This window comes from Phaenicophaeus curvirostris, chromosome 5 (assembly GCF_032191515.1).
Source record: "Phaenicophaeus curvirostris isolate KB17595 chromosome 5, BPBGC_Pcur_1.0, whole genome shotgun sequence".
In the NCBI taxonomy this organism is placed as follows: Eukaryota; Metazoa; Chordata; class Aves; order Cuculiformes; family Cuculidae; genus Phaenicophaeus; species Phaenicophaeus curvirostris.
In genome coordinates this window covers 64,470,463-64,485,368 of record NC_091396.1, presented here as the reverse complement: position 1 = coordinate 64,485,368, position 14,906 = coordinate 64,470,463, and the positions used below count along the sequence as shown (strand labels likewise).

At 55.0% G+C, this 14,906-nt stretch overlaps 1 protein-coding gene across 1 annotated transcript; it reads right to left on the bottom strand.

Moving 5' to 3' along the window:
* Positions 1-8,318: 8,318 nt before the first annotated feature.
* VCPKMT (valosin containing protein lysine methyltransferase) lies at positions 8,319-14,389 on the bottom strand. Its single transcript, XM_069856920.1, has 6 exons — positions 14,171-14,389; positions 13,281-13,391; positions 12,282-12,354; positions 11,035-11,154; positions 9,508-9,612; positions 8,319-8,948 (listed from the first exon to the last, which is right to left on the bottom strand). The coding sequence occupies exons 1-6, from the start codon at positions 14,380-14,382 to the stop codon at positions 8,934-8,936; spliced, it is 636 nt and encodes a 211-aa protein (XP_069713021.1). The 5' UTR covers positions 14,383-14,389; the 3' UTR covers positions 8,319-8,933.
* Positions 14,390-14,906: the final 517 nt, after the last annotated feature.

Genomic DNA, 14,906 nt, shown 5'->3' with positions numbered 1-14,906 from the left:
TAAAGGACATGGTTTAGTGACTGATAGGAATGGTTGGACGCGATGATCCGGTGGGTCTCTTCCAACCTGGTTATTCTATGATTCTGTGATTTTACCCATCCTGCTCTGCTTTTGCAGCACACACGCCCCGCCGGCTACACCTGAAATCCCTGCCATGAGGTGAGGCAGGTCTTACCTGTTCCCAACTGCTGGAACTCGCCCTGCGTAGCTCGAGCCGTCGTCACAGCTGCCCCAGAAGAACGTGGGGCTGGCATGGCCAGCGCGCTGGCTGCTGCTTCTCCTGCCTGCAGCAGCTTTGCCACCCCAGGTGCCATGACAGCATCAGCAGGGACAGTCAAAGAATCACAGAATGGTTTAGGTTGGACAGGACCTCAAAGCCCATCAGTTCCACCTCCTGCCATGGGCAGGGACACCTCCCACTGGATCAGGTTGCTCCAAGCCCCATCCAGCCTGGCCTTAAACACCTCCAGGGATGGGGCAGCCACCACTGCTCTGGGCAACCTGGGCCAGGGCCTCCCCACCCTCACAGCAAAACATTTCTTCCTAAAATCTCATCTCAATCTCCCCTTTTTCAGCTGAAAACCTGTTCTCATCCTGTCCCTGCACTCCCTGATCAAGAGCTCCTCCCCAGCTTTCCTTGAGTCCCTTTCAGTGCTGGAAGCTGCTCTAAGGTCTCCTTGGAGCCTTCTCTTTTCCAGGCTGAACAACCCCAACTCTCTGCATGTCCTTGTACAGGAGGTGCTCCAGCCTATAGATCATCTTTGTGGCCTCCTTTGGACTCGCTCCAACAGCATCATGTTCTTCCTGTGTTGGAAACTCCACAACTGGATGCAGGGCTCCAGGTGAGGTCTCACCAGAGCAGAGCAGAGGGGCAGAATCCCCTCCCTTGTCCTGCCGGTCTCACTGCTTTGGATGCAGCCCAGGACACGATTTGCTTTCTGGGCTGCGAGCACACATCATTTATGCACCTTTTCCCCAGGTCTGTGCCCAGAAAATCAGTGTCTCCCTGGTCCCACGTCCTCACCAAACCCCATTCTCAGCACTTTGCGCTCTCTGTTTCCCCTTCTGCCTCCTTTCCGTCCCACGAGCTTCAGCCATCCCCAAAATATCTCATTTTGTGACTCGAACTCGCTTCTCAAGATCCTCCACGTTCCTGCCCCAGCAAAGGCTGCACATAAAAGCATTTTGGCTCTTTATTTGGCTGCACCCTGTCCCTAGCGGAGGTTCATCGGGGCTGCTCTGTAGCTGCTGTACCTCTGACACAAGCCTCTTTTTTGTTTTGCAAATCAGATCACGGGAAAAGCTCTTGGCAGCCTTAGGAGCATGGCTGGGTTGGAGAGCATCCTTCCTACCCTGAGCTGTTCCCCATACAGGGTTGGAAAAGGACCAGAACATCTTCCTCTGCATCCAGATGTATGGAAAGAGCCTGGAGACTCGTGGAAAACCCCTGCAAATGGTTGTTGGGATTTGAAGACCGAAATGGACCCGTGTGGGTCTGATGGAGGCCACAACGCTGCTGTTTGGAGCTCTGGAAGCAGGTGCCGTGGCCAAGCCAACTGTGAACACGTCACCTCAACCACGAGTCCTGACCGTCTCCCCTCCCTCATGGCAGGGGTTACACCTCGCCGAGATACGTCTTCTGGCTATCTGAAGGTCCTTTTTGGGGGGATAACTCCCCTCTAAAGGGTTTGGATGCTCCTGTCCAGCCCCAGCAATGCCACCCCATGACGGGGACCCCACAGAGGGTCCCCACGTGCCCACCACCTGCTGGCTCTGTTCAAACACCCGCCGGGGCGGGAAGGCGGAGCGCGATCCTTGCACAGTTAATTGGATTTGGCTGCTGGGACAGAAGGGCTGGGGATTAGGGCGCAGGGGAGGAATTACTGGTGGGGGTGGGAGCTGCCTCTGGGGTCTTTTGTCCCAGGGGATTATTGTGGGGGCTGAAGGACACAGTGTGACGTCATGTTCAGGGTGGGTGGTGTAATCACGTGTTGCAGCATCGTGGGCAGCCCCCAGGGATGGGGGGACAAAGCTCCAGGTTCTGCTCAGGCTGAGGGCTCAGTGCTGGGGATGAAGGATGCTCCAGGCAGGAATCTTTGGATGAAGGTGGCTGCTCTGTCCACTACCAAGCGATGGGAACTTCCTAAATGGATTCATAGCTCCTGAAACCCACTCAGTCACTAGCAAATGATGGAGCCATCCCATCCCTGGAGATGTTGAAGGCCAGGTTGGATGGGGCTTTGAGCAACCTGATCCAGTTGAAGGTGTCCCTGCCCATGGCAGGGGGTGGAACTGGATGGACTTTGAATCATAGGATCACCAGGTTGGAAAAGAGCCACTGGATCATCAAGTCCAACTTTGAGGTCCCTTCCAACCTCAAACTATTCCATGATTCTATGTGCGGCCCCAGAAGTGCTTGCAGAAGTGCTTGGCGGTGGCTTAAATTGGGTGTAGAAACACATGAAGGCAGAGGCTGACTCCGAGGGGACCGAGTTCAACCCGGCTGGGGGATGGCTGAGGGCAGCGTGCCGGCCATCGGCAGCTGTTCCAAGGCCTGAGCTAATGTTTAGCTTTGGACTTTGCCAAGTTGTCCAAGGGGCAAAGGAGGACGAGGGCAGGAGATCCACGTGGGGTGGAGAGGGGCTGCAAGCCAGCACAGTCCCTCCTTGGCCATGGTGCCTGCACGAGCTCCAGCTTGGAGGGGAGCAATTTCTGCGTGTAATTCCTACTGGTTTGGTCCTGGCTCAAGCCACGTTCCCTTGTTAAGCTCAGATATTCACATCACACTCGGCCCTTCCTGATTTATTGTATTCCCGGCACACCAGACGGCAGAGGGGCGTTTGTGAGGGCTGCACTAAGGGGGCATCACAGAAAGGACGAGGAGCCTGGTGGCATCGCTGACAAAGCTGCAAAAGTGTCCCCAGCGCCGCACAGCCCTGAGCGCATCCCGCTGGCCTGGATAACCCATCCCAAGAGACGCTCGTCTCTATTTAAATCCCCCTTCTCCTGGGATGCTATTAAGAACATAGCTACGAAATTGCTCCGTGTCACTTCGGGTTGTCCTCGTCATCACCCGCACTCCCTGGGCAGCTCTCGTTTGATCGCAGCCACTGGGTTTCCTCTCCATCCCCTTTACCCTCGCAGCATCCCAGACTTATCCATTTTCATAGAATCACAGAATCATAGAATCACCAGGTTGGAAGAGTCCCACCGGATCATCGAGTCCAACCATTCCTATCAAACACTAAACCATGTCCCTCAGCACCTCGTCTACCCGTGCCTTAAACACCTCCAGGGAAGGGGACTCAACCACCTCCCTGGGCGAGTTTTTTGAGTTTTGCTTCGCCACGCAATTTTGCACAGCAACATTTTCCAACCCCAGATTATTCTAACGACACCGCCAAAGAGCTAAAAATAGGAGAAAGGCATTTTCTATCCCCCCCCTACCCCAGCAGCCAGCGCTGAGCGCGTGGGGACGGCACCGGCAGCCTCCGAGGTGTTTGTGGAGAGCGTTTGGAGAGTATCACACCTCCCCTTTCCTTTCCCAGCCGTGGATCTTTAAATATCTGGCCCACATCCACACGAGCCTGAGGCTGCTTAACTCTTTCTTTGCATTCAAATCAAAAGGAAATTGGGCACCAAAATTGGGCTGGCTGAGGAAACGGGGTGCTGGGTGCGAAACCGCCCCGGGGAGCTCCTGCGCGTGCTCGAGCTGCGAGCTCTGAACCTGCAGCAGTGGCTCAGCCGTGGCGTGGGCAGTGGGGCTGGGGTGGTAGGGCCTCCTGGCTCCCACGGGAATGGTCCCAGCTCCCGTGGAACTCATGGCCCTGTCCCACCTGGCTTTGTCTCACGCCAGGGCCCTTGGAGGTTTCCAGGTCCTGCGTGCGGTGGAAAGGCTGAAAACCTGTTGGAACGGGACCAGAGGAGGCTACAAAGATAATCCAAGGGCTGGAGCACCCCCCATACAAGGACAGGCTGAGAGAGTTGGGGTTGTTCAGTCTGGAGAAGAGAAGGCTCCGAGGAGACCTTATAGCAGCTTTCAGTAGCTGAAGGGGCTACAAGAAAGCTGGGGAGGACTGGAGTGATAGGACAAGGGGGGAATGGTTATAAACTGGAGAGGGGCAGATTTAGACCACGCATAAGGAGAAATTTCCTCACCATGATTGCCCTTGGGGCAGCACAGGTCCAAACCAGAGGTGAATCATAGGATGAATCATAGAATTCCGTTGGAATGGGACCAGAGGAGGCTACAAGGATGATCCGCGGGCTGGAGCACCTCCCATACGAGGACAGGCTGAGAGAGTTGGGGTTGTTCAGCCTGGAGAAGAGAAGGCTGAGGAGACCTTATAGGGACCTTTCAGTACCTGAAGGGGCTACAAGAAAGCTGGGGAGGGACTGTTCACAAAGGCTTGTGGTGATGGGACTAGAGGCATTGGGTTTGGTTGGCTGGGGTTGTTTTAAATAAGAGAGAGGCTGCTCAAGGGAGAAGACAGCAGTGGGCAGGGGGGAGGTGGGGACACCCTGGGGAAGCAGCTGGGCTGGAGATGGCTCTTGCTGAGCTGGGATGTGGTCCCTGGTTCCCTGCCAGCACCAGCTGGGAGGTGCTGGCAGCCCCACACTGGTGGCTGCTGGTGGGACGGGGAGGGCACGTGGCACGGCCCTCAGCATGCGCATTACCATCACTTCACCCATTTCCTTCCTCTCCTGTCAAGTAGACAGGCAAAAGCCACATTTTGTGCCGCTGCTTCTGCGTGGAGGAGACTTTGCTTCTGGTGATGCAGCACCCCGTGGCCTCAAGGCCCCATCCCAGCATGTCCTCATCCCAGCGTGTCCCCATGCTGACACGTCCCCATCCCTGCTGAGCCCGCGTTTCCCTTTGTGCCTGAAATCTCTGACTCATCCGTCCCACGGCCAGGGCTGAGCTGCTTTGCTCCAGCACGATCCCGGCATGTGGCAGGGGCAGCCACCACCTCCCCAGCTCCCCCACGTTTCTGTTCCCCTCTGCGACAGCAGGAATCGACCGCTTCTCCTCTTGCTCTGACCGGGCTCCGAAGCCTCAGCTTCATCAGAATCCTGGCCGAAGGGGTTGATTCTAGTGGGAGGTGTCCCTGCCCATGGCAGAGGGTTGGAACTAGATGATCTTTAAGGTCCCTTCCAACTCAAACCATTAGAATCATAGAATCATGGAATAGTTGGGGTTGGAAGGGACCTCAAATCCCATCCAGTTCCACCCCCTGCCATGGGCAGGGACACCTCCCACTGGATCAGGGCCTCCAAGCCCCATCCAACCTGGCCTTGAACACCTCCAGGGATGGGGCAGCCGCCACTGCTCTGGGCAACCAGGGCCTCCCCACTCCCATGGTGAAGAATCACCACTCTCACGGTGAAGAAGCCGTTGCCGAGCATCCCTGGGTCAGCTGGCAAAGCACCTTGGGTTGGCAACGCTGCCAGCGGGGCCGGCAGTTCCTAGCCTCATCCTGCCTGCGGCACCGTCACCACCAGCGCTGCGCCTGCCACAGCCCCCGGGAGCCTTGCTCAGCCCTCCTGCAGAAAACAGACAAAATTGCTGGGTTTGCAGGTTTCTTGCAGGCAGGACTCGTGCAAACAGGAATCTTTGCTCTCCTTTAGCTCAGCACAGCCCAGCTCTTGGGATCGACGGGCGGCAAGCAAGTGTCAAAGGGACGGGAGCCCCGGGATGTGATCTCCCCTCGCCGAGTGGGTGAGGTTCGGCATCACCGTGCCGTTTGCAGCAGCTCCGTGGCTGAGGCTCAGGAAATGGCACAACTGCAGCTGCTGCTCCCTCGGAACAAACCAGATCACGGTTCAACTGAACCATTTGCCCGTGTCCCTGGGACCCACTGCAGTTTGTGGGAGCAGATCCACTGGAATAAAAATCCCTTCCTAATGCTGCCTTGTTATGCTGCAGGCAAGAAGTATCAGTTTCTAAGAGCAAATCCATTGGTCTGGGATTACACGCCTCTGAAAAAAGATTGTCCAGCTGCAGACCTTCCCAAGCAAAGCCACCAGCCCCGTGGGACGTGTGGGTGGGTCCTGGCCCCAAGCAGTCCTGGAGGGCAGTAGATGCACGAGAATCGCTCTTGGATGGTTGGATCCAGATGCCGGTGCGCTCTGCAGCAGCTGCCCCATGTCCCATGCTCTTCCTGGGAAAGAAAAAACCATAACCATGGAGTGTTATAAGTAAAACTCCTGAGGTTCCATGGGTTTCTGAGCTGTGTTGCTGGGGAAGGACTTTTTTACAAGGGCCTGGAGTGATGGGATGCAGGGGGATGGCTTTAAATTGGAAGGGGGAAGATTTAAATGAGACATTAGGAAGAAATTCTTCACACTGAGGGTGGGGAGGTCCTGGCCCAGGTTGCCCAGAGCAGTGGTGGCTGCCCCATCCCTGGAGGTATTCAAGGCCAGGTTGGATGAGACTTGGAGCAACCTGATCCAGTGGGAGGTGTCCCTGCTGCTCTCTCTCCTCCAACTTTGGCAAGACAACGCAGAGCATGGTGCTGAGGCACCGCGGCTTTGGTGCTGCACGCCCTTTGGAGCCGGGGGAGGGATGCAGAGCATGGGGGCAGTTTTGGGCTGGCACCACAGCCGACCCTCACCAGAGAAACCCCGTGTCTATAGGTGGGCGCTGACACCCTCTTTCGGGACAGAACCACGACAAAAAGCCAATGAGGACAAACGGGATGGGTGAGGGAGCAAAGAGACCAGCAAGAAGCACAACCAGCATCCCTCAACACCCCCTTTTCCATGAGGGCCTAGTGAAGAGCAGCAATCCCTGCGCCACGGCAGCCACCAACCCTACAGGTGCCCTGTCCCCAGCCACCACGGAGCTCAGCCCAGACTGGAGAATCCCAACCTCCTTGCCAAGAGCCCTGTTTTCCCCCTAAAAAAACAGCCCTTTCCTTCGGTGGCTGCAGGGCCAAGACACAGCGGCTGCGTACGTGACCGCTCTCCCCTCTGCGCTGGTTCGCGGCGGTTTCCTCCTTGCAGAGACGGAAGCAGAAGCGATTGAATTTTACATCCCCCCTGGCTGCTGGTGCAGCCGGCGCTGGGGAGACAGCACGGGAGGTGGTAGGACCTGGTCCCCACAAGGTCCCTCTTGTTCGACAACATCCACAGCTTGAGCAGTGCAGGCACGAAGCTGCAGCCGCGGAGGAGCAGCCGGCGGCTGCACACGGGGAAGAGCAAAGCACAACTTCCTCATTTTCTCCTGAAAGAGATCCGAGCCCGTACGCAAAGGAAGTGCCAAAATCACACGGCCTGCAGATAAAATACAATTAGCCCATTGCCAAGATCCCCGAGAAACGCTGCTCCCCTCCTTCCCAAAGGGTCTGTGCTCAGCGAAGAGGCTGCATCTGCAGGGAGATGCCACCAGAGAAGGGCACGGCTCCCACATTATCCTTACAGCGCACCTTTGGGCACCTCGTTTGGAACAAACCTCTCCACCAGGAAAGCCGTGCTGGCACAACCACACCAGTAAACGTCTTCCTGCAGGCCACCAGTTAATTAAGAAGCTCTTTTCATTAACAAGTTAACAAATAACATGTGCAGTTACAACAAATTACATTCTCGCTTCGCTGCACACCTGCTCATCACCGCTGCTGTGCTTTGCGAGCCCGGGGAGTGCTTTATGGAGTGTGAAGTTTGCAAGGAACGCTCTCCTCAGAGATAAAGGGAACCCAAGCTCAGGGTAGGTGTGGGAAGCACCCAGGTGGCTGCGAGCAAGGCTCCCCCCAAACCACCAGCCGAGGTTTTGAGGAAACTCAGCAGATGTAGCTTAAATCTTCAGGTTTGTGATGCAGGGAGGGCTCGTGCTGTGTGCAGCGAGGGAGGAATCGCAGCACCCTGATTTTCAGAGGGGCTGTGGGATGACGCAGGCAGCCATGGCTGCTACTACTACAGAGCCATTTCCTTTGAAATGGAATCTCAAAGCCATCGCTGCGCAGCAAGAGGCAGCGTGGTGAGGAATAGCAACAGCCACAGCCAACCTGCTCGCCAGAAGGCGTCACATTTAAACGCTGCGGATCCTTGTACCAGAAAAGCGCAGGTGGAATGGAAAGGAAGAACAATTCCACCCCGGGTAACGAGTGACAGGACAAGGGGAAATGGCCTCAAGATACACCAGGGGAGATTTAGGTTGGATATCAGGAGGAATTTCTTTACTGAAAGGGTTGAGCATTGGCAGAGGCTGCCCAGGGAGGTGGTGGAGTTCCTGTCTCTGGAGGGGTTTAAAAGATGGGTAGATGTCATACTCGTGGATATATTCTGGTGGCAAACTTAGCAGGGCTGGATGGATGGTTGGACTCGGTGATCTTAAAGGTCTTTTCCAACTGAAACCAATCAGCAATTGTGTTGTGTCTGTACAGCACCTACCTCCAGGACATCCTGCTCCTGGAATGACTCCCAGGATCTCTGCAATGCAGAAACGACACAGAAACCAGAGCTTGGGAGAAAAAAAACCAAACATCTCAGCTGTGGAAGTTTTATTGACTGGCCATCCGGGGCTGGGTGATTGAGGCGTCTCGCAGTTTTCTCCTGATGGAGAGAGCGGAGTGGTGTCGTGAATCTGCTCCATGAGCACTCGGCAAGCTGCTCGCTGCTCCAACAAGTGGCTGAGCAGCAGAGGTGACCAAAACACGCACTCAGGCTGCTCTGGGTGAAGCTCTGGTTGTGTTTTCTGCCCCAGCCTGCAGCCATCGACAGCTCACGTCTGTCCTGGAAGGCGCTACTGGTGGATTGAATCCAATGAGCCTGTTTCAGCCAGTGCCCCGTGCTAAGCTAACCACCAAGAAGCCATTTTCCGCAGATGAGTCACAAACCACGCTGGAGACAGTCCCTTTGCGGTGTTATTCTATACCCTCTCCCTCTTTTCCACAGCTCTCCCAGTGGCCAGAGGACGGATGATGTGGTCAGAGATCTCAAGATGGAAAACTCTGCAAAGAGATTTTGAAGAACAGCACAGATTTTTAAGTGGCCCATTCCTGTTTAAGCACTGGGCCCACATGTCGTGTCAGCGAAAGACTTTCTACACATAAAACTGCCTGCTTCATCAATTAACCAAATAATGATTTAACCAGCCCTGTAGGCGCCAAGACTGGTTCTGGGGAGACCAGTTTTGCAGAGAGGGCTGTCCAGCCCAGCACACGGTACTAAAATCAGCACTAGGTATATTGTTTCTATTCCTTTGGTGCACCTCAGAACTCCAGTTTTGAGATCCTGACGCACTCTGGAGTGGGAAACAGAGGAGGAAGTCGGCACGCAGCTCCAGGATGGCCCAGCTGGGGACAAAGGCCACCTCCTGGCAGAGTGCTGGGCACCGGGACAAAGGGGCTGCTTTGTGCAAGCAGAGTTTCACCTCGCAGTTCTCCAGGGTCCCTAATGGCATTTCACACACTGTTTCAGCGTCACCCCTGGAACGCTCGTGGTGTGCCAAGAAAACAGCAGCTCTGGGAATTCCTGGCAGCGTTTGTCGTGCCGGTTAAATCAACCTACCGTTGGTTTCCTGTGGATGTTCAGGATGTGAATGTCTGCGCTGCGGTACTCCTCATCGTGCTTATCCAGAGGAATTTTTTCCAGCTCAAAGTCCACCTGCAGCAGCTGGTTATCAGAGAACACACAAAGAAATTCAAATCAGACTGGCTGCCCTTCTGAACCGAGCACGTTCCCTTAAAGTGGTCCCAGAATGCACTGCACGAGGGCAAAAAACCTGAGGAGGACCGAACCACCACGCTCCCACCACTCCTCTAAAGGCTTTGACCAACCTGCAAGCCATTTCCTTCCCCATGCAGCACATTTTCTCTCATTTTATCTACTCCAGGGCCAGTTCAAAGCAACAGATGTCTTGCAGCATTTAAGAAGAACCTAAAAGCTTGTGATAAGACACTGTGCTTCCTCCCATCCTCAAAGAGCTAAGCCAAACCACAGCACCTGCCTCTGTCTGCTAGCATCTCAGCCAGAGGGAAAGAGGGAAAACAGGCTAAAAAATCCCAGCATCAACTCTGCAGAGCGCTCAGGAGATAAACTTGGCTGAACCCGGCAAGCTAAGGAGGGAAATAAATCACAAGCAAGCAGAAATCATCCAGAAACACCTCACACTTAATGTGTGGATTGTGGGAGCGGCACCTTGGCAGAGCTGATGTCAACTATAGCAGCCTTCCTCGCAGCCAGGGCCCCACAAGAGTTTGACGCACGGCTTATTATCAAAGAAGTGCTGTTATTAACACATACAATTCCTGCCCTTCCCCTTTCTTGTAGTAGTAGTGTTATGGATAATCCAGCACTCATGCACAAGGGACGCTTTTTGGCAGCCCTTGGACGTGCAGCATTAAATCCTGCACAGCCCCACAACCTCAGGAGAGATCATAGAATCATGGGATGGTTTGGGTTGGAAGGAATCTCGAAGCCCATCCAGTTCCAACCCCCCTGTGATGGGCAGGGACACTTGCCACTGGATCTGGTTGCTCCAAGCCCCGTCCAGCCTGGCCTTGAACACCTCCCCACCACTGGCCTGGACAACCTGGGCCAGGGCCTCCCCACCCTCACTGTGAAGAACTTCTTTCTAATGTCTAATCTAAATCTTCCTCCTTCTGATCTAAAGCCATTCCCGCCCCGTCCTGTCACTCCAGACCCTTGTAAAAAGTCCCTCTCCAGCTTTCCTGGAGCTCCTTTCAGTGCTGGAAGCTGTTCTAAGGTCTCCCGAGAGCCTTCTCTTCTCCAGGCTTAACAGGCCCATCAATACAGTTGAGTAAGGCAAGAAAGGTTAGGTTGACCTTTGGAAGGAAGGAAACCTCAGTAAGTACCCAGAAAGTCTCTGCTGATGAATTGGATGATAACTTCAAGAGTTACCATCCAGGTTTTCTGCCCCGTCTAAGGTCAAAAGCTTCTCCTCTACATTGTGCAGGCAACCTGAATTTGCACATGTAGTGACTGCCACCGATGTTCACCTGAGCCAGTACAAAGGCCTCCAGTATCGAAGGTATTTTCTTAGTGTTCCAAAAGCACGCATTAAAAAACACTTACCTCAAAGTACTTCCTCTCAATTTCAGGATTCTTTCCCATAGTCCTCTGTTCGTAACAGCACAAGACGCACGTATCGGGGCCGGTGAGGTCTTTCAGCGTCTTCAGGAGCGGTTCTAAAGACTGCCCAAAAGAGGGTAAGCGTTTCCCACCTAGATTTCAAGTTCATTTTACTGACACAATACCCTCTAACTAGAGAAAGTCTTCACCCAAGAGAGATATTTCCCATTTTGCTCTTTAGGAAGTTATTTTTAGTACTCTATCTAGGACAAAACGAACATGGGGGCAAGCTGGGAAGCAGAGGAGAAAGTGAGGCTGCGTTGGAGAAGTTTCAGAGACTGATCAAGGAAACCAAACTATCAAAACCAAAACATCCCACGCTGCTGAGCGGGCATTCCCTTGAGGCACACAAGGATGCCTGGTTCTTGACGTGTTTCAAAAGCGAGAGTTTTCTCAACCATTCTTGGAATATGGCTCAGATCCAGACCACTACGTACGGGAACAGGACCAACACGCAGGGAGCCGATGCTGGAAGACCACCCAAAGGGCATCGGGACACAGGGTTCTTCCAGTCATTTCCCTTTCCTAACACTTTCTATCAGGTTTCTGTGCTCATCCGACAGCGCCACAGCTCCGGAGATGGGGCAGACAGCAACACCCACGTCACTGGAGCATCATTTCTCCTTTTACCTTCCCAAAGAGAGATGAGGACCCAAACAGCGCAGCCAGGGCACTGTTAAACTTCACTCACCAGGCAGTCCACAACTATCAGCCACAATGTTTTGCTTCACACTTCATTCCCAACATAAAATAAAAAGGGGGGAGGGGGCACAAATATGACGTCTGAGGGGGTTTTAAACATTAAAAAAGTCTCTGGTTGTATCTCAAATGGCCCCGGGTCTGTTAAAAACACCTTTTCCAGTCCTGTTTTCTTTTCCAGTCTTGTAACTGTTTGCCCAGAGCAGTGGTGGCTGCCCCATCCCTGGAGGTGTTCAAGGCCAGGTTGGATGGGGCTCTGAGCAACCTGATCCAGTGGGAGGTGTCCCTGCCCATGGCAGGGGGTGGAACTGGATGGGCTTTGAGGTCCCTTCCAACCCAAACCATTCCGTGACTCTGTGATTGTTCTACATGTTCCTCTAAACTACAGGGACCAAGATGCAAGCACGGTATTTATTTGAATGCTTCTCACGTTAAACCCATGCCCTTCCCAGGGAAGCTTTCCATACAGGCTTTGCAAAGTCCTCATTTACCTCCTCGTAGTAAATGCAATCAGCCATCAGGATGTAATCGGGGGGAGGCTGAAACTCTGTTACATCTTCACCCCTAAAAAGAAGCAAAAAGAAGTGAGAACAGGCTTCAGTAATAAAACAAACAACAAAAAACATCCAAACTACTCAAGGACTGAGTAGAGAAGAACTACACGAGAGGAAATGGCCTCAAGTTGCACCAGGAGAGGCTTAAATTAAATATCAGGAAAAATCTCTTCCCTGGAAAGGGTTCTCAGGCAGTGGCAGAGGCTGCCCAGAAGGGTGGCGGAATTGTGGAGTCATAGAATCACAGGATGGTTTGGGTTGGAAAGGACCATGAAGGTCATCCAGCCCAAAATCCTGCAGTGAGCAGGGACACCTTCCACTGGATCAGGGGCTCCAAGCCCCATCCAACCTGGCCTCGAACACCTCCAGGGACTGAGCAGTCACAACTTCCCTGGGCAACCTGGGCCAGGGCCTCCCCACCCTCAGCAAAGAAAAAAACCTTCCTAAGATCTAGTTTAACCTCTCCTCTTTTAATTTAAAACCATTCCCCCTTGTCCCCAGAGGGGCTTAAAAGCCAGGTAGATGAGGCGCTCAGGGATCTGGTTTGGTAGTGGGCAGGTATGGTTGGACTTGATGATGTCCAAGGTCCTTTCCAACCTAACGATTCTATGATAACGCGAAGGGCTGACTTCTGACGCTGAGCTTCCTTTTTAAAGCCGTGCTCCCAAGAAAATTCGGGAATTACACAAAGCAAGAGCGAACTACGGGAATCCTTTCCAACCAAATGATTCTATGATTCTACGACGAAGTGAAGGGCTGTTCTCTGATACCAAGGTGCTCTTTTTAAAGCCGCGCTCCTGAGCGCATCGGGGAATTACACAAAGCAAGAGGGAGCTTTGGGATCTAAGAGGGCATTATGGGAAGAGCGAGGGAATTTTGGGAACGGCACCAGCACCCCGCGAGAGCCAAAGAGAAGCAAAAAAGGCTCATACAAACCATTTCAGTACCTTGGCTTGGATGGACCCAGTCAGCAGGTGCCGGTTCATCTCGATGTTGACCGCCAGCAGCTCCTGCAGCTCCTCGAGGTCGGTGAGCGTCACGTTCGCCCTGCAAGACACGCAGGGGGTCACGGCTCAGCCCCAGCCCGGGCCTCCCCGGTGCCAGAAGCTAAAAGGTTTCGCATGGATAAGAGGACAGAGCAGGGTGGAAGGAGGAAGCATCAGGGTGGCAGGGGACGCAGCAGGGTGGAAGGGGACATGGCAGAGGGGCAGGGGACACAGCAGGGTGGAAAGGGATAGAGCAGGGAGGAAGAGGATGGAGCATCAGGGTGGCAGGGGACGGAACAGGGGGAAGGGGACACAGCAGGGTGGAAGGGGATGGAGCAGGGTGGAAGGGGACATGGCAGAGGGGCAGGGGAGGCAGCAGGGGGGAAGGGGCTGGAACAGAAGGAAAGGGAGTGGAGGGGGGGAAGGGGACATGGCAGCGGGGAAGGGAAAAGCATCATGGGGGGCAGGGGGAAGACTCAGGGTGGCAAGGGCAGCAGCAGGGGATGCAGAAGGGTGAAAGGGGATGAAACAGGGTGGAAAGGGAAGGCATCAGGGTGGCAGGAGACAGAGCAGGTGTCGGGGAGGCTGCAGGGGGACAGGGGTCGGCAGCAGGGAGGAAGGGAGTGGAGCGGGGTGGCAGGGGGAACATTCAGGGGGAAAATTCAGGGGGTGGAAAAGGGAAGGGAAGGCGGGAGGGGGAGAGGGAAGGCGGGATGGGGGGAGAGGGAAGGCGGGAGGGGGGAGAGGGAAGGCGGGAGGGGGGAGAAGGGAATGCGGGAGGAGGGACAGGGAAGGCGAGGGGGGACAGGGAAGGCGGGAGGGGGAAAGGGTTGTCCTCACCCCAGGGCCGCGGCCATGATGCCCACGGCGCCGGTGCCCGCCCCCAGCTCGAGGACGCGGCGGCGGGCGAGCGGCGGCGCCCCCCGCTCCAGGAACTTGGCGAGCACCAGAGCCGCGTCCCACACGACGCCGCCCTCGCCGCCCGCCGCCCGCTGCCCAAACCGCAGCGCCGGCCCGGCCCGCAGCCCCAGCTCCCGCACCAGCCCCTGCATCCCCCGCCCCGCCCGGCACCGCCCCCGGACCGCCCCGACACCGCCCCCAGCGTGGGCCCCGGCAGCCGCCTCACGGGGCCGGAGGGACCCCAACAACGTACCGGAGGGTCACAGAATCACAGACGCACCAGCTTGGAAAGGACCCACCGGATCATCGAGCCCAACCATTCCCATCAAACACTAAACCATGTCCCTCAGCGCCTCGTCCACCTGTGCCTTAAACACCTCCAGGGAAGGTGACTCAACCCCCTCCCTGGGCAGCCTCTGCCAGTGCCCAATGACCCTTTCTGTGAAAAATTTTTTCCTAATGTCCAGCCTGAACCTCCCCTGGCGGAGCTTGAGGCCATTCCCTCCTGTCCTGTCCCCTGACACCTGGGAGAAGAGGCCAGCACCATCTTCTCCACAAGTTCCTTACAGTTACAAGTGGTGCTCCCCAGGTCTCAGTGCTGGGTCCACAGAACCATAGAATCACAGAATGGTTTGGGCTGGAAGGGACCTCAAGCCCACCCAGTTCCATCCCCTGC

What these genes read in the sequence shown, in the direction of transcription:
- VCPKMT (XM_069856920.1), bottom strand. Translation starts at nt 14,382, where the DNA reads ATGCAGGGGCTGGTGCGGGAGCTGGGGCTGCGGGCCGGGCCGGCGCTG. An exon ending in ATTGCATTTACTACGAGGAG is followed by an intron (nt 11,155 to 12,281) that starts GTAAATGAGGAC and finishes TCTTTTGGGCAG; the next exon opens with TCTTTAGAACCGCTCCTGAA. An exon ending in TTGAGAGGAAGTACTTTGAG is followed by an intron (nt 9,613 to 11,034) that starts GTAAGTGTTTTT and finishes TCTGATAACCAG; the next exon opens with CTGCTGCAGGTGGACTTTGA.